At 40.3% G+C, this 21,505-nt stretch overlaps 1 protein-coding gene across 1 annotated transcript; it reads left to right on the top strand.

Annotated features, from left to right (window-relative positions):
• The first annotated feature begins 17,932 nt into the window (after positions 1-17,932).
• LOC120291716 lies at positions 17,933-20,186 on the top strand. Its single transcript, XM_039309415.1, has 4 exons — positions 17,933-18,234; positions 18,348-18,849; positions 19,328-19,396; positions 20,086-20,186. The coding sequence occupies exons 1-4, from the start codon at positions 17,933-17,935 to the stop codon at positions 20,140-20,142; spliced, it is 930 nt and encodes a 309-aa protein (XP_039165349.1). The 3' UTR covers positions 20,143-20,186.
• The last annotated feature ends 1,319 nt before the right edge of the window (positions 20,187-21,505 follow it).

Raw genomic sequence — 21,505 nt, 5'->3', positions numbered from 1 at the left:
TTAGCTTGGGTTGCCATTGTTTGGCCGACTAGTCACCTTCTTTTTTTTGGTTCGTCTTTTGGATGTGGCCGTAGTTGTGCGGCTTAACCGCGTTTTGTGTGATAGTCTAAATTTTTAGAATTTTTTTTATTAAATAAATCGGGTCTTTTGTTGACGCGCCGATAGTGCTATTCTCTGAGCTAATCACTCACGAGATAACTAGACTATCTAAGGAAGTAATTAAGGAATCTAAATGCACTGGACTTGAGAATTCGACTAAGAATCTACTGCTTGACCATGTTGGTCTACAAGGTCATTACGGCACTGTCAAAAATCAATCAGAGACCGAAGATAGGTCGATTTGATTGAGACATGTGATCAGAATGTGGGTGATTCCACCTTATTGCAAAATACTCATCGATCAACACTAGACTGATTTTTCTATCATTTTGGTACCCAAAGGTGCCCGTAATTGAAACCTCGAGATTTTCACGACAACCGAAAGTTGTCAATGAGTCGAAAATGTATATTGTGACTCGAGATAAATCGATCACGGGTCAATTGCACCAAAAAATTCCTAAAAGTTACCCGGTAAACTAGGTCATGTTAAAAGCGCGTCGGATTGAATTAAGCTGGAATTTGAACCCAATTTCAAAAATTGAAAGTTATGTGGTGTCATGATCTATTTTGGGAACGTCGACTCATCTTTCGAATTTTTTTTGGAGATTCCAGGATTTTTACGAAAAATCGATTTGAACGTTGCGAAAAATTAGTGGAAATTCGGATGGGCTCATTTGAAGGAAATTTGGACTTTCAAGCCGGGCTATGTGCTTATGGGAATTTATAGAATTTATGGGGACTTTTTCTTCTTCAAAATAGGACTTGAATTGGAGAATTTAAGGGTGAAATTGAAGCCAAGGTTGTGTGAAATTCGGATCTATACTTGGGGATGGAATTTTGACACCAAAAGTGGATTATTTTGTGATATTTAAGCAAGAAAGTAATATAGGGAAACATTGAGATATATATGAAGACTAAGGGGACCAAGCATTGATGGATTTGGCTAAGTGTTGGATTTTAACCCTTGCTTTTGATCCAATCTCTTAGTCAAGCAAAACAACTGGCCCTCCCGTCGATATCTCCTTTCTCCACCGCCTTGATCTCTCTCTCTTTCTTCGAATACACGAACAGCCCTTCGGTTCTGCTTTCATTTTCATTTTTTTCCGCTGCATCTCTTTCATTTTTCCTCATTAAATTCCTTCTGCCTTCGACGCCTACTCTCCACCACCTTTTGTTTCCTCAAGTCAACCATTAGGCTTTAGTTGGTGACGACCCCAAATTTCCACCAAAACCAGCGTCAATTCCACTGCTTCAACCATCGACGCTTCTCTCTCTTTGCTGCCCGTTCATCCGTGTCCACTACTCCTCGACACAGCCGCCCTTAGCCACAAATTCTTCTCTAGGTGGCATTGATCCAGCGGTTCGTGTGAACCCGCACGCTTTGTCGCTTGCGGCCGTCACGCAATCAAGCGTGCCGAAGCCGCTTCCACGTCCCCAACTTCTTCGCCTTGGTCAGCGTTTCCTCGGTCTTCCCTAGCTTGATGAGAGCAAGCTGCCCAAAGTTGATTGCTGTCTTCCATTGAACGTCGACCCAAGTTCCCAGCTCAGCCCATCAACCCAGCAGCCTTGGTTCAACCCACGTGAGCGTTCCAGTCCAACGAAGCCCATCTTCAGCAGCCCAGTTTTGAAACCAACGAATTCAGCCCATTGATTAAGTCCACTTGAGGCCCGCAAAGCAAGCCCAAGCCCAAGATCAAGCCCAGCCCAATTCAGCAACAAACCTCAGTTTGGGCTGAGATTTGTTGGGCCAATTCCAGGCCCGGCCCAAGTGTCCATCAACGCCACTGAAAATTTGGATTTCGGCCGCTGTCGCACTGTCGTTGCGATGAACCGGTTTCCACAATAAACCGATGAATTTATGCACTAAACTCTTCTTAGTAGGCTAATGATGTTTAAGGGGTGTTTAGATTTAATTGATTAGGAATTAGGTGGTTAGTTAGATTAATTTAGTGATTTAATTATGCAATTATGCATGTTAGGTGGTTAGATTAGATTAAGTGAGGCCTAGATAAATTGTACTATTTATCTAGAAGGGTTCGAGAATTTTTCTGGTCCGTATTGGTATTTAATTTAGTGATTTTAGCCTAAGATAATATTTTTAGAAATTAAATTGAATTATTTTAATTAATTTTAGAAATTATTTAATTATTAATTATTTTCCCAAAATTAGGCCGAGATAGCCGGTGATCGAAATTTCGTGCTGATTGCAATGATGTGATTAATTTCTGCCATTGAGTGTTAATTTCTACAAATTGAGTCTTGATTGGATTTTGGCATTTAACTCCAAAATTTGTGAGTTTCCAATATTTATTCAGAAAATCTCGGATGTTAGATTTTGACATCGAAAATATTTTTAATGCTATATAAAATAGTGAGATTTTAAATTGGAAAATGTCAATTTTTCTGGATCAAGTTAACCATGTACCCACACATGACTAATTTACAAAGTATTAGAAAAAGTCCAGGTTCACCATTTTAATTGAAGCATTTGAGTGCAATGCATGATGCCCTGTGTCATATTTGAGTAATCATGTGATGGTTAAGAGAAATCGTCCCAGGCTGTTAAGCTGGATATTATCCCTATTTGGGATACCCATTGACAACGGGAAGGTGATCACAGTAGATTCTAAACCCTATGCTCCTTTGGGAAAGTCGTCGACATAGTGACGTGCCGTGCTCAATGGGATGAGACAATGCCTGGCAATGCCAAAAGATCGCCGAACAAAGAGTAGGCCATGCTATATGCCGAGATTAAAACTAGGAACGCACAAATAATTGAGTTGAATGTGTCGGATTATGGGACAAAATTGTGTGGAACGGAATTGGACGTGTTATAATGATTTGGCCATATAATCAGGACCTATGTACTGGTTTAAGAATTGAGTGTGGCGTTCCAGTTGTTGGAGTTTATTTATTGCTCATGCTTTGATGTTGTTTAAGATATAAATTGTACTGACCTGTAGGGTGGATTTAAGAGGTGGTAAGTCTCCTTGATTGTGTGATTGTGTGATTAAGACTCTTCTTGGCGTATTTCCCTCCTAATCGGGGTTTAGAGCATGGACTTGCTGAGACATTATCTCACTGATTATTGTATAACCATTTTTAAGGTTCTTAGAAGGTGGTCGTGGAGGACTTGGAGCAAAGAGGAGGTGATCTGAGGTGTAGGTCAGTTAGGACCGCTTCTTTTTGGAAAGATAGTCCTTTGTAGCCTTTTGGTCATAGACCTTATACATGACTCTATGTGAATATAAGGGCATGTTTGTTTGTGAATTTATTGTTCTGCTTTTCTAGACTGAGATGGTTACTATAAGGGGATTTATTATTCACTTCCACATATGTAATAAAATGAAAGGGTCGGCGACTCGTCTTAGGACGTCACAAAATTTTATCGACCAGAGAGGGACATTTTGTGCCTTGTTAGCTTCCCTCTTCTTCTTCTTCCGGCATCCTTCCACTCATTATGCCTCTGTTCATTATAAGTGTATGTTTTGGTGCCGTTTTTGTTGTAAATATTGGTTATAGCTTATTATGATTACTTTCACCAAAAAAACAAAAAAAAAAGATAGAGTGAGTAGCTGAACTGAACCCAATGTGAACCAATGTGGACCTAATTTGGTTTTTGGTTTTTGGGTTTTCCATTTTTTGCCTCATTACTGGACCAAACTAAATAATGGATGAGATAGAGGAGAAATTTAAGATCGGCATTCAGTTTTTGTTGAGAAATTTAATTCGGCTCGATTGACCAAATCAAATCAAAATGACTCGAACCAGAAGAAAAAAAGGGTTATTTTTCCACTAACGAAACCAAAAACCGAAATGCATTTTTTGGTTGGGTTCAGTTTTGGTGGAGTGCCGAAAGCCTCCAACGACATCAAACCCTACGCTTTCGTCAAGAAACCAGCTACCGATGCTCATCATCGCACTGTGACACAACACGACCGTCGATCTCAGCCAATTCAATGAGTCGAGATTTATAACAAAAGACCGCAGCTGAGCAAGCTGTAAGCAAGAGCTACATGTATCATACTAATATCATGCGCGTGTAAGATCGGGCTCGCCGAAAGCAATACCCTTTTCAGCTTCAAACAGAGTTGATCTTTTTAAACAATCCGCTAGTAGAAGGTGTTATAATTATGGTTAATGGATCAACGAAAGCCAATAAATTAAGATACGTCTTTTCTATTCATGTATCTATTGAATTCATGAATTTCCTAAATTTATGTATATTTTAGTTTATGTATTTATTGAGTTCATGAATCTCTTGAATTCATGTGTCTATGGATTCATGAATCTCTTGGATTCACGTATCTCTTGATTCATGAATTTCTTATACATACGTCTATTTTATTCATGTATCTCTTCAGTACATGAACCAGAAAAGCTCTATAAATAGATAGGAGTATAAAGCTTCATTAGAGTTTTAGTTTTTCGAACTAGATTCCAAAAAGAGCTTTGATATACTTTTCTACTCTTTTGATTTTTCTTGGTATGCTAATTCAATTGAACGGTTCAACTGAGTTCTGTTTGCATAATGCTAATCCAAATAGGTTTAAGGTGTTGTATCTTGGGAGGCATAGTTCATGAATCTATAGAGCACCGTTGACAGGAACTAATCGCCTTAAGGAAATTCGAATATCCGTACCTCACCTCCATTACATTGATATTATGATTACAACAAACATTGTGTTTTCTTTGGATTATATTCCAACAGAAGGATACAAAAGAGAAAAACTACAAGAGGAAGACACAAAGATATATTGCTAGGGCACGCCGTATTGCATCAGCTTGTCTACTCATTTCCGATCGAAAGACAAATATTGCATCTGCTTGTCGAACTCCTGTGCGACGCCTTGATCCTCTGCAATGTCAAAGGAAAATTCAGCTCGTAAGACATTTATTTCGCAGAAGGAAAGATCAAACTTTAAATGAGTTGCATATGTCCTTTTCTTATTTCAAGGTGAATGAACCAACTCATTTGTGCTTCTTTCAGATGTGGGAAGGGCAAAGAAAAGAAAAAATTGACGCAACAAGGCCCTAGATCGATAGTTAACTATGAAAACTGACAGCAACATTTTTCAAGTTGCTGCTCATTATTTGTTCCTCCAGCCATGCCAGGCCGCAAGCCTGGTCGGGCCGTGTCGTTCTAGACCGGTACGAAGGGAAGTACCACCATCTCAACTAGTCATTACCAGCACGGCTGGGTGGTGACGGTGCCAAGAAGGTGATGATATTAAGGATCGGCAGCTTCTCTTTTTGTTTCATTTTGTTCATCAGCTTCATTGGTGAACAAACAACCGCGACGACGATAATAATGCAAACCTAAGTAGGAACTTGAAAAAAATGTTTCTTACCAAAGCAGAGTGATGATGCTGGCCGTGCAGCTTGAGGTGCCTGTGAGGATCATCCAATCGCCGTCACCCGTGCTGTTGGTCGGAGCAGTGAAGGTCACGCCCATGCACGAGACGTACGCATCTAACACGGGCACCCACCACGGACCCAAGTGCAGCCTCCGCTTGGATTTCGCCACCACGTCGATGGTCACCTCCTCACCCTTCAACGAGCTCACCAGGCCCTTCACCCCGAAGTCGTTGACCATCGCAATCATTGAGAGGGCCTCGGCTCGGACTGTGGTCACGTTGTCAGGGCCTTGAGTGAAGGCGGGAATGAGGGAGGGACGAGAGAGAGCGAGTTGGCTGTTAAAACTCAAGAGGAGCTTCATGTGAGGGTACTTGACGGCTATGAGTTTACTGGGGTTCTTGATGGAGAGAGCGATGTTCCATCGGACGGTGACGTAGGTGGTGGAGATGTTGAGGGACGAAAGGGAAGAGCCCGGGTCGAGCCAGAACTCTGGGGGCATTAGGGCTGGTATGGCCAGGAAGATGACCATGAGGAGGCTGAGAATAGTGGCTATGGCATACTCAATACAGTGGCTGATGATGAGCTTGCACCGGTCGGACTGTAGCAGCCCTGGCGAGGGTGACGCTGGATCGGACTGTGGTGGCCCTGGTAACGGTGACTCTGGATCGGACCGTGGCGGCCTGGGTGATGGTGAAGCCGGATTGGACTGTCGTGGCCCTGGTGACGGTGACGCTGGATCACCGATAGAATGGGGCGAGACGGGGTGGGGGGAGATCATTTGGAATTTTTGTGTTGTGTGCAGGTTTTTCTGAGTATTTCTGGGTAAAGTTGTGTTAGGGGACGGGAATTTGAAAGAGGAGAACCACGCAAGAAAAAGGGTCCTCGTCGAATGAGGACGTCTCAAAGAGGACGTCTCATTGAACGAGAGACGTCCTCATATGAGACGTCCCCATTTGCGAATGAGAGACGTCCCCATAATGAGACGTCCTCTCTCATTCGCGCATGAGGACTCCGACGTCTCATTCGTCAAATTCCTCTTTCTACCATTACGAGGAAGCTGCCGTATACTTTTATTAGGCCTTTGCACGGGAATAGGTTTCCTTGTTGCATCTTTCCGCACAGCAATGGTTCCGTCCCTTACCTTACCATTACGTATTAAATCCTTATCAATTGTATTTTTTTTTTTAATGTTTTGACAAAAAATTCTGTCATTCATGGACAGTCACTTGGGGTATAACCGTATTTTCATCTCCAAAGAAGACAGGCGAAAATAGGTTCCCTTGTCTGGGCGCTATCAGGCGCTGTTAGACGAACGGATTATTCTGCTGGCAGGTCATGACCTTCGGTCAAATTGAGACGTCAATGGGACGTCCTCATTGAGACGTCGAATGAGAACAAGGACCCAATGTCCTGATCCCGGGGAATTTAATAAGGTGGAATGAATTTGTTTTATATATTAAAAAAAAAAACTGTAGACAACAAAAGAATGATAGAGAATCTTCACACGTATTAACGAGGTCTATCCCTACTAAACTTCCAATATTTTAAAAGGTGAAGCAAGACCATCCTTGATGCTCCTTAAACCCAACGAGTAAATCCGTGTTTCACCGCATCTCACCGTTTCTCAGGACATCTAATGATTTCTTTTTCCCCATCTAAGAACTCATGCTTTAATTGAGATATTTAACCTTATGTTTTTCTTCGTTTCTGTTTTTGCATAATAATAATAATAATAATAATAATAATAATAATAATAATAATAATAATAATAATAATAATCACACTTTGCACCTCAAATGGATATTATTAAGCCTAATTCCTTAAAAAGCACCAACTTTAACTTGAATCTAATTTATGATCCAATCTTTTTATTATCTCATAAAAAGAAAAACACAAAGATCAAGTTTGACGGTTGGGATAAAATTTCGGATAGAATATGATTTATCCGATCCTACATTTGGTGCTTATTCAAGACAGGATAAAGTCAGATATAAGGAGAATATAAATAGGATCAAATTATCCCATGTGGGAGGTTGGATAAAGATGAATAGGATTTCTAATATCAATAATATGAAAGCTATTTTTCTTGAATAACAAACTTATTAAATTAACAAAATTGAAATTATATTTCAATATAAAAAACATTTGAATTATAATTTAGAAAATTAAAAATTAAAAATATTTTTAATTAATCTTATTTTAATTTATATATTCAACTTTAATTCTATCTTATAATAAACATTCAATCTATAAATTAAATATTTATATTTATTATATATTTTAGGTATTTTTGTATTTTAGGTATGTTAGTACAATTTACTATTTGATAAAATTTTATTAAAGAATGATGAAAATGGAAAAAAAAAATGAAAATAATATAAAACAGAGGAAGAATAAATTAAAAATAAATTAAGAAAGAGTGTTACGAAAGATTTTCACCATCTCGGTTTATGAACATTTAGGTTCATTTATAATGATATGCCGTTTATATTATTAAAAAAAAGTACATGATATGATGTGAACATATTCGACTTTAATAATGCAATTCATCAAATAATGGATGGGATATAAAAAAAATCCTATGATTTTATATCCTATCATATCCAATCTTATTCTAATTAGAAATCCAAACGATTAAACGTAGCCAAACTTTTTCAATTGGCATCCAAATCTTGCCCCCATTGGGTTTCGTCCAATGATGCCGTGTGACGCGTCACTCCACATATACTTGGTGGTTCATGGTTGAGTTGACATGGAAGGACTGCATATAATACGAGAGCTTCCCCTATTTTTGGACATAGCCAGTTGTGAGTTCAAGGTTCCATTTTTCTCTTTTGGACATGCTCGGATCCAGCGAATTGCTTATTTGTGCTATGTTTGCCCCCAGGTAAGTCATTTCTTTAGTCCATTTCAATATTTGTCACCAAAATACAAACTTGAATGCTCACGTTCCTCTTCTTGTGCGATTTGAAAATATCCATATTCCAACAGTGGCTCCAACGACGACATTCATGAGTCGTTAGGTACAAGTGGAATGACACGTTGAATCTTTAATGGTATCACTGGGCAGAAAATTAACAAGAGCCAAATTTGATTAACGATTGAATTGATACCCAAGTTAAATTTGGTCCTATTTCATGAGGAAAAGAAAAAAAGTTGGGCTGGAATTGGAAGCCGCATCTGGTAGACGTTACTTAATTATTTGCCGATGACCTGAAAAGAAAAATAATCGGCAGACCATTGTCACATCTTCTAGCATATCATTCAAGTATGGCCATACGAAATCTTACATAACGATTTGGAGAATAAATAGGCGATTCTAAAAAATCATTTTAGATTACAAAAGCATATTTACATCGGATCATACTCAGATTACATCTCATAACAAGCACAAATGCATGTGGTATTAGGCTAAAAGATGGGTCTAACTTCATGGTAAACATTACACAATATAAATCACCGGAAAATAAACTGCAAAACCTTCGATAATATGCTCATGATGCCCTCTAGATTGCAGCAGTTGATCAGTGCATGAGTGAATCTCTAGCTCTTGAAATGAAGGTTACCCATTCGAATCCAACCAATTGTATGCCAATTGTTTTAGATCAGGACCATTTGTATAGTTCAAATGTCTTGACTTAATCAATTCAATAGGATTTACAGGGTAATCCATAGGTCTCCAAATAATCGGATCTCCACTCCATGCTCTTCCATTATTAAGAAAAAAAAAGGACCACCAATTAATGAGTTTGCGTATAGTTTTCAAGAGCGTGTATGATAGGAATACAAAGTCTGTGAGGACTGGCCATGCTGGTGGCGGCACATGCCATGACGTGGCCATGGCCGTGAGCTCAAGGAGCCGGACGATAGCGTGGAAGCCGCAGCAGAGGTGGTGGAGAAGCCTTGGCACTGGCCAACATTGGAAGAGGGTTGTTGTGTGTGCCATCACATGCGTGATTATGAAAGTGGATATGTCCTCACCACATCTTTACATCTGAATGTCCAAAACACATATACAAGTTGATCATATAATTTCGTGAAAACTAATGAAGTACGGGACCGGCTATCCAGGCTTGATGCAGGCGTGCCCAAACTGGTCTCAGGAGCCAGAAGAGGAAACTGTAAACTGGTTGATAATGTCCATACTTCTTCCTCTGCTTCTTCCAAGTCCTTCAGAGACAGCGAAACTCGAAACTCGCCGGAAGTCAATGAATCTTCAATCTCGCTACTATTTGCTTGTTTCTTAGAGGAAACTCTCGCCGCCCTCCTAAACCAATGCCACAACCACTGCTGGTCGTATGGTTTCCGAAACATGTTCCAAGTACAGGAGCATACGAACGTCGAACCCAGTGAAGGAGCGCGAACGATAAACCTCTAAGCCGGTCCGAACGCAGTAGCAGAACAAAGAGAGAGCAAGGGTTTCTTTATGGACTGGCGATTAAGATTGCCAAGTGAAGAGATTCTGTGCAAGCGAGCGAGAGAGAGGGAGATTCTACACGCTCGGGAAGAGGTAGAAGGACCAGCTTTGCTTGGTCTCCGCGGGGAGAGAGAGAGAGAGAGAGAGAGAGAGAGAGAGGTGATTTGCTTGCAACCCACGCGACATAATAGCCGGTCAGGAAAGAAATTTCTTCGAAAGCTCGAAGACATCTTTGGTAATGCCTAATCCTTAAAATTCGAGTATACGCGCACATTTTGTATCCCTATTAGTTCTGCGCAACGCCTTGCTAATGATAGAAATCCCCCTGATAAATTTTGATCAGGTGCGATGCGAATAAGAAGAACTGTACCGAGAAATACGATTCTCTTGCGACAAGAAACCCGCGATCAAATCGAAGCAAATGTGACATTAATTTTACCCTAATTATTTTCCTTTCTAAAAATCATACGGCTGTGCGTATAATTGGAAGTTACTGTGTGCACCTGGTTCAGTTAGCACAGCATGTGGAGTACACTCGACTTAAAAATGACCTGCATTGGTCCCATATGATTCGGTCAATATTATTATGACAAGATATTAAAAAGTTTACGATGTCAATTATTATATATTATAAAAGGTTTTTGGTACAAAAGACTGTGAATGAAACATCCTACTTGGATTTAATTGGGTCTATGTATCTATAAAATAGTATTGACCAAAAAAAAATCTAGAAGTCTTGATCTCTCTAATCGTATGTGCTTTTCATCTTATGTCCACCTTCTTATACTTATGATTATGAATATTGAATAGTCAAACGGAGATGTAAGATAGTTATTTCGACAAACCTTACATCCCATATAATTAAAGTTAATCAACCACGTGAGATATCAGTTCCACTAGTCGTTCTAATACAAATTGGATTGAGAAAGAATCGAAGCTATGTACATATAACATGGAGACAATTTCAAAAATGGGCCTGAAATGCCCTCATTTTCTCGAATAAAAGTCTGAAGTAAACCTTATTTTAAACAAAGGCATGAAGTGGCTTTGTTATTTCAAATAAGGGTTTGAAGTAGTCATGGTTGTTTCAATAAGGGCTTGACCTCGTCGGTCGCCAATCGACTAACTTTTTCATCAAGTCAAGGGTGTTTTCATCCAATTTATTTTTCTTTTCTACTCTTTTCCTTTTCCGGTGTTGGCTAGCGGTTGCTAGCAAAGGCCAATGAGGGCTCCGTGACCCTCGACGGCCACTGGGAAGGGCCGATCAGGGCTTGCAAGCACTCACCAGTAGTGGGCGAGGGCCTACAAGCCCTTGTTGGCTTTTGGTGAGGGTTGTCAAAAATCCTCACCCGGGGTAGGCGAGGCCGACCCTTGCTAGATTTGGCAAGGGTTAGCCTTGTTGGCAAGGGTGGCCTCGCCTATGGTCGGCGAGGTTGTCCCTAGTGAGGGTTGACCTCGCCTAGGGCTGGTGAGGGCCAATATCGCGGATGGCCACGAGGGGTAGCCTCCCCCTAGGCGAGAGTCGCCTTGCCCAAGTGAGGCCGTCCCTTGCTTGTGCCTGGCATGGTGGTCCTCATCGAATCAAGCGAGGGCAACCCTAGCCCAACCCTTTGTGGGAAAGAAGAGGATCCCAAAAAAGAAGAAGGGAAAGATGGTAAATGACGAAAATATTCTTGCTTGCTGAAAAGTCAAACCCTTATTTGAAATAGAGATAACAACTTCAGGCCTCTTTTTGAAACATATATAATCACTTTAGACTCTTATTTGAAACAAGATTTACTTCATACCCTTATTTGAAAAAGTGATAGCACCACATTTCCCTTATTTGAGAAAATGACAGCATTTCGGACCCTTATTTGAAACAAAGTCTATTTTGAGCCTTTATTTAAGAAAATGAGGACACTTCGGACTTTTTTGAAATTTTCCATATGACATGTCTTGCTTTAGATTTGCCAGATGAATCATCATGCATGAGAAAATCTAGTAACATCAAAACCCCAACTTGTTCATCAACATGAAGTCACTTAGATCTCGCCATGGATCTCAACCAAATTAGAGAGTTGAAAGTAATAGCATCGCGGCTGAGAAAGCTTTTGAGCAAGAGCTACACATATCATGTACCTACAATGAGCCTCACTAAAGCGATAAGAGCACAAACTAGAAGGGAAACAAAGAAAAATTATATCATAAAGCCACACCATACTGCATCGGCTTGTCGATCTCCCATATAACCCTTCCATCCTTTGCAATGTCAAAGGAAATATGTATTAATTCATGAGATACGTGTATGGCAGAGGGAAAGATAAACTCGCTAGTTAGACAATGACATGATACATAGTATCGAAGGTTATATCCTAGACTACTACAAGCACATGAAAGCAAAACATGTTCCCAAAGAATGAGCCAAGTACATCAGCACCACAGCAAATGCATGTCATTCTTCATCAAAACTAACCAGTAACAGTAACTCATAATTTTCCAGGAAAATTGCACCACAAGGCCTAAATAATGACATGGAGTCCTAAAACTTTGGCAATTGAGTCCCAAATTAAGTGAAAAGTTTAGGACTACATGAATTTGGGTCTTGCATTATAATCTTTCCATGAGTTTTCTTACCAAAGTACAGTGAAGATGTTAGGCTCACATTGTAGGGTGCCACCGAGGATCATCCAATCACTGCCGTCCTCGCTGTTGTTCAAAGCCATAAAGATGTCGGCTTATACCTATTAGATGGGGGCAGCACCGGCGAAGGTGACGCTGGATTGTTATTCGCAGCCAGTGGAATGGCTTGGAGGGTTGTCATCTGGAAGTTTTATGCTCAGTACTTTTTTTTTTTTTTTTTATTTGTAAGTATTTCTATGTGAAGTTTTACGACTACACGGCAAATTGAAGGGGGTGTTGAAAGGTCTTGTTTTATAATGAGATGCTCATTGAAGAGAAGATGTGAGAGGATCCATCCATCATCCATTAGTGAGAGGTCTTGCAAGTATTTCTAATGTTTCCTCCCTCTAGAGAGAGGATCTTAGGTCAATGTTCCTACTCTCTAGTAGGTGTTAGTGAGAGGATGCGAGAGGATTCATCCATCATCCATCCATTTCCTCTCTAATGTTCACTCTCTCTACCCATCTCTACCCATTAGAGAGAGGATGTGAGAGGAGCCATCTATCATCCATCATTAGTGAGAGGATCCATCCATTATCCATCCATTTCCTCTCTCTAATGTTTCCTTTCTCTGCCCATTAGAGAGAGGATGTGAGATGATCCATCCATCATCAATTAGTGAGAGGTGTTGTAAGTATTTCTAATTTTTCCTCCCTCTAGAGAGAGGATCTTGGGTCAATGTTTCCTATTCTCTAAAGTAAGAGGATGTGAGAGGATCCGTCCATCATCCATCCATTTCCTCTCTCTAATGTTCACTTTGTCTACCATCTAATGTTCGCTCTCTCTACCCATTCGAGAGAGGATGTGAGATGATCCATCCATCATCCATTAGAGAGAGGTCTTGTAAGTATTTCTAATTTTTGCTCCCTCTAGAGACAGGACATTGGTTCACAATGTTTCCTACTCCCCAATGGGTCTCATTAGTGAGAGTGACAGGGTGCGAGAGGATTCATCCATCATGTATCATCGGTGAGAGGATCTAGCCATCATCATTAGTGAGAGGTCTTGTAAGTATTTTTAATGTTTCCTCCCTCCAGAGAGAGGATCTTGGGCCAATGTTTCCTACTCCCTAATGGGTCCCGTTAGTGAGAATGAGAGGATGCGAGAGGATCCATCTATCATCCATCATTAGTGAGAGGATCCAACCATAATTCATTAGTGAGAGAGAGGTCTTGTAAGTATTTTTAATGTTTCCTCCCTCTAGAAGAGAGGATCTTGGGTCAATGTTTCTTACTCTCTAATGGGTACCATTAATGAGAGGATGTGAGAGGATCCATCCATCATCCATCCATTTCCTCTCTCTAATGTTTCCTTTCTCTACTCATTAGAGGTGAGATATGAGATGATCCATCCATCATTGAGAGGTCTTGTGAGTATTTCTAATTTTTCCTCCCTCCATTTCCTCTCTCTAATGTTTTCTATCTCAATGTTGCCTCTCTCCAATGGATGGATGATGGATGGATCCTCTCACATCCTCTCTCTAATGAGTAGAGAGAGTGAACATTAGATAGAGGAAATGGATGGAAGGTGGATGGATAGAGGAAAAGGATGGATGGTGGACGGATCCTCTCACATCTTCTCGTTCTCAATGATGGGCCTCGTTAGAGAGTAGGAAACGTTAGAGTGAGGATATGGATGGACGACCCAAGATCCTCTCTCTACAGAGAGGAAACATCCCATTAGAGAGCAGGTAATAGTAGGAAATTAAGGATTTGAAGTCCGTCCATGAAATATCTTGGCCATTCGAGACAGCAACTTAGATGTCAAATCTACAGAAGGCGCTTTAGCTAACCCAGCTGGCGATGGAAACAGAATGAAACACATCAGGAGACTTATACTGTTTACCCCCTTGAAGTTTTGGGGTTGTAGCAAGGCAAATCTCAGTGTTATAAAGTTTTTGCATATTACACCCTAATTTGGTGAAATTGGTGCTAACATGCCCCTTCCGTTGGTTCCAACCAAAATTTTTCACATATATTTTACCATGTGCTTGCACCCAACCATGGAAGGAAAATCGGTCATATATCATTTATAAATGCAAGAAAAAAAAAAGACTATGCAAAAATGTAATATGCAACCATATGTTTGATAGGTCTACTATTTTTTAAATGAAGTGTGGGACCTACCGATGCTTTTCACCTAACTGAACACGACATTATCAAAGATAATAAACTGCATCTGAATACTGAAATGACCATGAATTGTCAATAAAATAATGTATCATTTTGAGAATCTTCTCATCATTCTTAATTTTTTTTCAAAGCTCATCCATTTTAATCTTATTATCCTAAACTTAAAAGTTACTTTATGTGAAAAAAAAATGAAAAGAACGGTCTATAGAATAAAAGAAGGATGAGGACTCTTGACAAGTTTATCGAAAGATTTATTCTTACCCGAATTTCCATTATTTCTAAAATTGATAATTTATTTTTTCAATGTGTAAGTATTGGAAAAGTGAAGCAAAACCATTCTTGACATTACTAAAGCCTAAGGGGAAAAAAAGGCTTTCCCATGATTCCGATTGACGTGAGAATATACGTAACGAGAGATGATGGTATTATACTCTGGGGCTAACTGCTATTTCCTTGTCCCAATCAAGCGCCTAAAACTCTTGAATTGATGGAGATGATGGTGTTTTGTAAATTTTTTTCCTTTTTTGAAATACCTTAGTGATCAACAAATCAACTTCTTCCTACCGAATTACTTCAGTCCATTCTGAGAAATCCAAGAAATTTGGTAGCAATTCCTTACGAAACCCGTTCGACCAAGCAAAAATTTCTTGGAAGCAGCAGCCCAAGGGAAGGTCACTTTCAAGTTTAAGTAGTGGTTCTCTTTGGTGGGCCTAAGCCTCCCTCGCATGATGAAAGGCTCGGTCTAAGCATCTATAACTCGAGCTAACCTATCGAGAATTAAACTAAAATATTCTTTGCGGTTGCTGAAGTCAAGCAAAGCGACTGAGTTACGTCATTCGCCGAGCGGCGGCTTAAGGGGGAGAGACTTATGAATTAAACGAGGGATCCTTTAGTGGCGCTAGAGCCTCATCCTTCGGTGCAATTGTGAGTGTTAAGTGTGCTCATGGGAGAGTTCTACCAAGACAGATGGCCTTTTGGGAAAATACTTACTCGTATGCTGAAGGTAAAAATTGTGAGGCTCGGTAAATGACGGGCCAAAGTGGATAATACTTTGAGTGACTTATTTGAAGGATGTCATAATAGGTGCATGGTTCAAGGACCAACAATGTGGAAGCTAATGGGCTTGTAATGACATAGTCCAACGATGGTAGGGAGTGATCGCTTGGCCAAGGGGTCTAGACAATGAGTGACTCTTGCTAGATTTATAGAATGGCAAAAGTGGCAGGATCTAACTGTATTACGCACCAAAATAGTGTTCTTTAATTATATACATGAAATTGAAAATTGATTGAACTCCTAGAAAATGCTTACTTATACCCCAAAAGACAAAACCGTGATGCCTAGTAAAGCGGATAATACCTTAAGTGAATTAATTCAAGAATGTCACATTCATCGTTATCGGAATTCCCTACATTTGTACAGATTTTTCCTAAACATTCTTTATTTTTCTCTTGTCATTGAATCGTATTCATGCTGTACTTCTAGTGAATGTTTTACTACATAATCTAGTTAATAGTTCGCAATAGAGCCATTTTGGGTTTTGGCCTGCTAGATTGCTAATGTGTTAATAATGACTTGACATTTATTTTTTGTTCTTTTAGATTGTTAATCATTTCGAAATACTTAAACTATTAAAAGTATCTAAATAGTACGCCAGAAATAATTCGTTCATTGATTTTCAAAGTTGAGAAATAATTTAAATTATAATCATATGGATATTTAGAATTAATAAGAAAATGTTCATGATTACAATTGTGGACCAACAAAGGGTGGGCCAAATTGCGTTACCTATTTCTCAATAGGAAAATGATACAAATGGCCCCCAAATTTATTTTTTAATCTTTAATTTATTTATTGTGATCCTTGAAGTATTAGTAAATATTCAACGTAGTCCTTCCATTTACTCAAGCGACAAGTTATACATTATTTGATTATTTGGATTGCTATATGCTTAGTTGCAGCATTAAAAATGATGAGTCAACATCTCTATCTTTTTATCCATCTATTTAGAAGAGGAAAATAAAAATAGGGCATTAACAATGGCCATCGCTATTTGATCACATAAAAGGTCATATGATGTTTCAGGATGAATATCTTATTTGGATAATCCATGCATGACTCTTTTTTTTTTTTTTTGCTGTTTAAACTTATTGGATTTGAAGTCACATCAGCAAATTTGATAAACTGAATTCTTGATTTCTTTGATTATATGTGCTTTTCATCGTACGCCCATCCCCCTATAATTATGAATGTTGAATATTCATATTGAAATGTAACTTAGTTAATTTGAAAAGCCTTATATCCCATATAATCAATGTTAATCAACCAAGCAAGGTATCAGTTTCACTAGCCGTGCTTGTACAAATTGGTTTGAGAAACAAGCGAAGCTACATACATATAACATGTCTCACTTTATGTTTTTTAGATGAATCATCATGCACGAGAAAATCCGATAACATCAAAACCCCCACTTGTTCATCAACACAAAGTCACTCAGATCCAGCCATTGATCATAGTCAAATTAAAAAGTCGAAAGTAATATTAAAATATCACAACTGAGTAACTCGTATTTTTCTAGGAAAACTACACCGCAAGGCCTAAATAATGACACGGAGTCCTAAAACTTTACCAAAGGTGCAATTGAGTCCTAAATTAAGTGAAAAGTTTATGACTTAATTGCATTCCTTACATGAATTTGGGTCTTGCTATGTAACTTTTCCATGAGTTTCCTTACTAGAGTACAGTGAAGATGTCAGGCTCGCATTGTAGGTTGCCGCGGAGGATCATCCAATCACTGCCACCCTCACTGTTGTTCGGAGCCGTAAAGGCGACGTCCATGCACGAGAAGTACACATCAAACATGGGCACCCACAGCCACGGACCCAAGTGCAGCCTTCGCTTGGCTTTCACGACCACGTCGATGGTCACCACCCCGCCCTGCAAAGAGTGCACTAGGTCCTTAATGCCCAAGTCATTGATGATCAGCAGCACCGATAGGGCCTTTGCTCGGACTGTGGTGATGTTGCAGGGGCCTTGAGTGAAGGCTGGAATGTGGGAGGGACAAGAGAGAGAGAGTTCGCCTCCGAAGCTCAAGAGGAGCTTCATGTCGATGTACTTGACGGCAATGAGCGTACTGGGATTCTTGATGGAGAGAGCCATGTTCCATCTGGTGGTGACGTCGGAGGTGGAGATATTGTGGGACGAAAGTGAAGAGCCTGGGTCGAGACCGAACTCCGGCGGCATTACAGCAGGTATACCTAGGAAGATGAGCATGAGGAAGCCGAGAACAGTGGGTACGGCAAATGCGATACAGTGGCCAACGATTGGCTCGTACCCATCAGGGGCCGGTGGTGGTGCCGCCGCAGGAACTGGTGGAGATGACAGCGCCACCACCACCGGCGGAAATGGTGGAGGTGACGGCGGATTATTATTCTCAGTGGGTGGAATGGCAGGGAGGCTTGCCATTGGGGTTGACTATAGTATGGAGTGCTTTCTTCTGTTTTGCGGGGGTCCTTGGGAGGGAAGATCGGCAGTTTATACGGGGCCAAATTGTAGAGAAAATATTGGGTACGTCTTATGTAGCCAGCCTGGCAAACAAGAAGGCGGTCGCAACGCGACACGTGTCTCGTGGGACCCACGATTTCAGAGGCGCCCATTTTGAAAATTTTCCTGTACTGTAGCTTCGGAGAGGGGTTTTCAGTCGCGGGTTCTTTCTTTGCGCCTCTGTCTCTACCCTCGCTCTCTCTCCCCGACGAACTCCCTCTCCCTCTGCCCTCTCCTTTTCTGACCGCCGAAGCACCGCGAGCAACCGACGAACCAGGAGGACCGACCGGCGAGACGACCGCGAGCAACCGACCGGCATGCGACCTCCCTCTCTCTGCCCTCTCTCTTTCCGACCGACCGGCGTGCGACCTCCCCCTCTCTCTCTGCCTTCCGGCGTGCGACCACCCTCTTTCCGACCGACCGGCGTACGACCTTCCTCTCTCTCTGCCCTCCCTCTTTCCGACCGGCGAACCACCGCGCCGCACCTCTGGCTCCGGTTCCGGCCCCAACTCGTCCGTCCTTACTCTTTCTCTCTACTCGCGTCTCTGTCTGCCCTCCCTCTCTTCGACAGCGAACCACCGCGTGACCAGCGAACCACCGCGCCCCCTCTGGCTCCAGATCCGGCACCGGCTTGTCCAGGTAATTTCTCGCTTTCTCTTTTCTCTCTTTCTCTCTGTACGACGGGGTGACGGAAGGGATTTTATAGGAGTTCAGCGATGCCTAAAATGTCATTAGTAGTATGCTTTTCGCCTGTAGTTTTTCTTTAATCTTGGGTCTGGCTATTCATCATGCCAGTAGGACATACTCCGAAAAGGCTCTAAAATGAGTGCTATTGTTGCAAATCATGGATAGTCCTTGAAAAGCCAGATCTGTTGTTCTTCCATATTGATGTTTATATGTATATTCCCCAATAACTTTGCTGAGATGCACGGCAAATGCATCCGAGTCTCAATTGATTATTGTCATGCAGTGTAGATTTTTATTGCTTCGAGATCATTTGGTCATATTTGTTTCCGTGTGTTTGCGATGCTTATGGTATAGACCTATGCGATCTCCTGATGATGATTTTTTTTTTTTTGTCGGATTTTAACTTTCTCTGTATTTAATCCAATCGCAGGATGTGGCAGTGAAGGTATTCTCGATGCAAGAATATTCAAAAGAATTGATAAATTCCCTTAGACAAGAGGTTTGTTTTCTTTTTTGTTTTACTATGTCTCATGAGTTCTCTTTGTTTCTAATATTATTCAGCCAGACATGCTTTGAGGGTCGCTTAGACTTTTTAATTTGAATAAGGCATCTCTCGTAGGACATGCTATGCAGGCTATGTCTTGCTCTAAGCCTGTTGGCCTGTCCTTGACTTGTTAATTGAAATCATGAAAACTTCGTTATGATAGCGTTTAGTGATTGCTGGATGCGAGGTGGCTGGTTTAATTTTGATAAGGGCCTTCCTTGACAGGTTGTAATTGCAAACTGATAGTCTAGATTCAGACTGAGGCAAAGAGGGATAATGGGTTGGCCTTTTAGTTGATAATGAGCCCAAAAAGTGATCTATATTATCCCAGGATGTGACGAGTCAACATCGAGGTGCCAAATGACTCCATCTATGGTGTCACTTGCCCCTACATCTTCTGATTGTTCTTTTTTTTCTTTTTCCTTTTGCTGATAAGAACTACATAGTCAAGATGGTTTAGGAAGAACGTTCTGAAAACCAGTGTGATAAAGAGATGAAGTAAGATATACCAATATGTTCGAACTGCATGCATTTATCTCTCTCTCTCTCTCTCTCTCTGCACTTGTATGACTAGCCCGTATTTTATTATTTTATAAAATTCTGAAGCCTTTTAATGAACAGAATTTTTGGTGCTTATTCTGTAGCAACTGGGATTTTTTCCCCAAAGCATGGATATAGTTTATTGGCGTCGGCTCTATTAGTGATGGCATTGGCAATTTTAATTCAAGTGTTGTTCCACTAATACAGCAACACAAACTTTTCCGGACATGTGGTGACAGCAGGTTTTGATCTTTTTTTTTTTCGCCAAAGGATTATGGATATTTTTCTTTATATTTTCCATGCCTTGATCCATTGCATTATGATTAATTGTGTTGTCTTGGATAGATGTAATAGCATGTGGGTCTACGGAAGGATTATACCTTCTCGTTTTACTCAAAATGAGGAACTTTCTCATAGGACTTTGCGATTGTTATATGTCCATGCTCTCCCCCTCAGCGTGCGTAGTACCATGCAGATTCTGAGAACCTCTTTTGATGTTGCCACAATTTTTCTCACTTCTCATAAAGTACGTTCATGTAGAATTTTATGAAACCTCATTAGCTAGTTGTGGAACTAATCTTAAACCTGCAGGGAACTTTAGAGTGTGGTAATTTTTTTTTTAACCAAAAAGTAGTGAAATCCAAAAGTTTGACAGATGTGATGCTAACAATGTAGGATTTGTGCACTTGTCTATCAACCAATTGTTAAGTATTTAATTTGGGTTCTGGGCAATTTTTTTGGTATAGTAGCCTAGTGGGAGACAATCATTTGTATCCTTATCAACTTATGAGGCAGGGTATAAAATAGTAATGATAGTGACTCGAAAAGTCTGAGAGATTTAGACCCAAGTTGTTGGTTACTTCATACACTCCTTTGATTGGCTTTATGTCTCATGGAAATTGCCTGCTTTCATATTCAAGGAAAACATGCCGAATTTGACTGTTATTTTATTAGAGAGAGTACTTGAAGGTAAAATAGAGGTGAAGTTGTCAAAACAGAAGCAAGTTCTTTCCCTCTGCAAAGTTGGCAACATTCAGAGAATACATGGCTTGATAGCAAAACTGAATTAGGTTGGAAGGAGTGTTAACAATAACAACCAACTTGCTGGCTTCTTGAAGAGTTTAATCTCTCCCCATGACAAAGGATTTTGTGGAGTTGATCTTTCGCTTTAATCTTCTTTAAATTTGGCCTTTTGCTTACATGGCTATGTGGTCTCTCCTGTCCGAGTATTTAGTTATGCAAATCAAAGGGGTCGTTTGCTTTTAGTTTTTCAGCGAGCAAACACAATCAAGAAGCTAGCAAGCATTTTTGGAATAGAGATGAAAGCAATTCTGGCACATATAGGCTTTGCAGGAGAAAAGTTACTTGAAAGAGAAATAGAGATGAAAGTGGCTTTGAGTGTCTGCTATGCAGTGGAGTGTGTAATTGGAGTATTGTGTGCACAGATGCTTCATGTTTCTTTATAAAAAAATTTCAGCTTATGGTTTCATTGTGCACCTTCATTTCAAGTGGAACATGCCCTCT

This window comes from Eucalyptus grandis, chromosome 3 (assembly GCF_016545825.1).
Source record: "Eucalyptus grandis isolate ANBG69807.140 chromosome 3, ASM1654582v1, whole genome shotgun sequence".
Taxonomy (NCBI): Eukaryota; Viridiplantae; Streptophyta; class Magnoliopsida; order Myrtales; family Myrtaceae; genus Eucalyptus; species Eucalyptus grandis.
Note: the sequence above shows the minus strand (reverse complement) of the source record. Positions and strands in the feature narration are given on the sequence as shown.

Coding starts and splice junctions, on each gene's coding strand:
- LOC120291716 (XM_039309415.1), top strand. CDS start 17,933: ATGAGCATGAGGAAGCCGAGAACAGTGGGTACGGCAAATGCGATACAG. Junction 18,235..18,347: donor AATTGTAGAGAAAATATTGG/GTACGTCTTATG, acceptor CCTGTACTGTAG/CTTCGGAGAGGGGTTTTCAG. Junction 19,397..20,085: donor TAAATTCCCTTAGACAAGAG/GTTTGTTTTCTT, acceptor CTTATTCTGTAG/CAACTGGGATTTTTTCCCCA.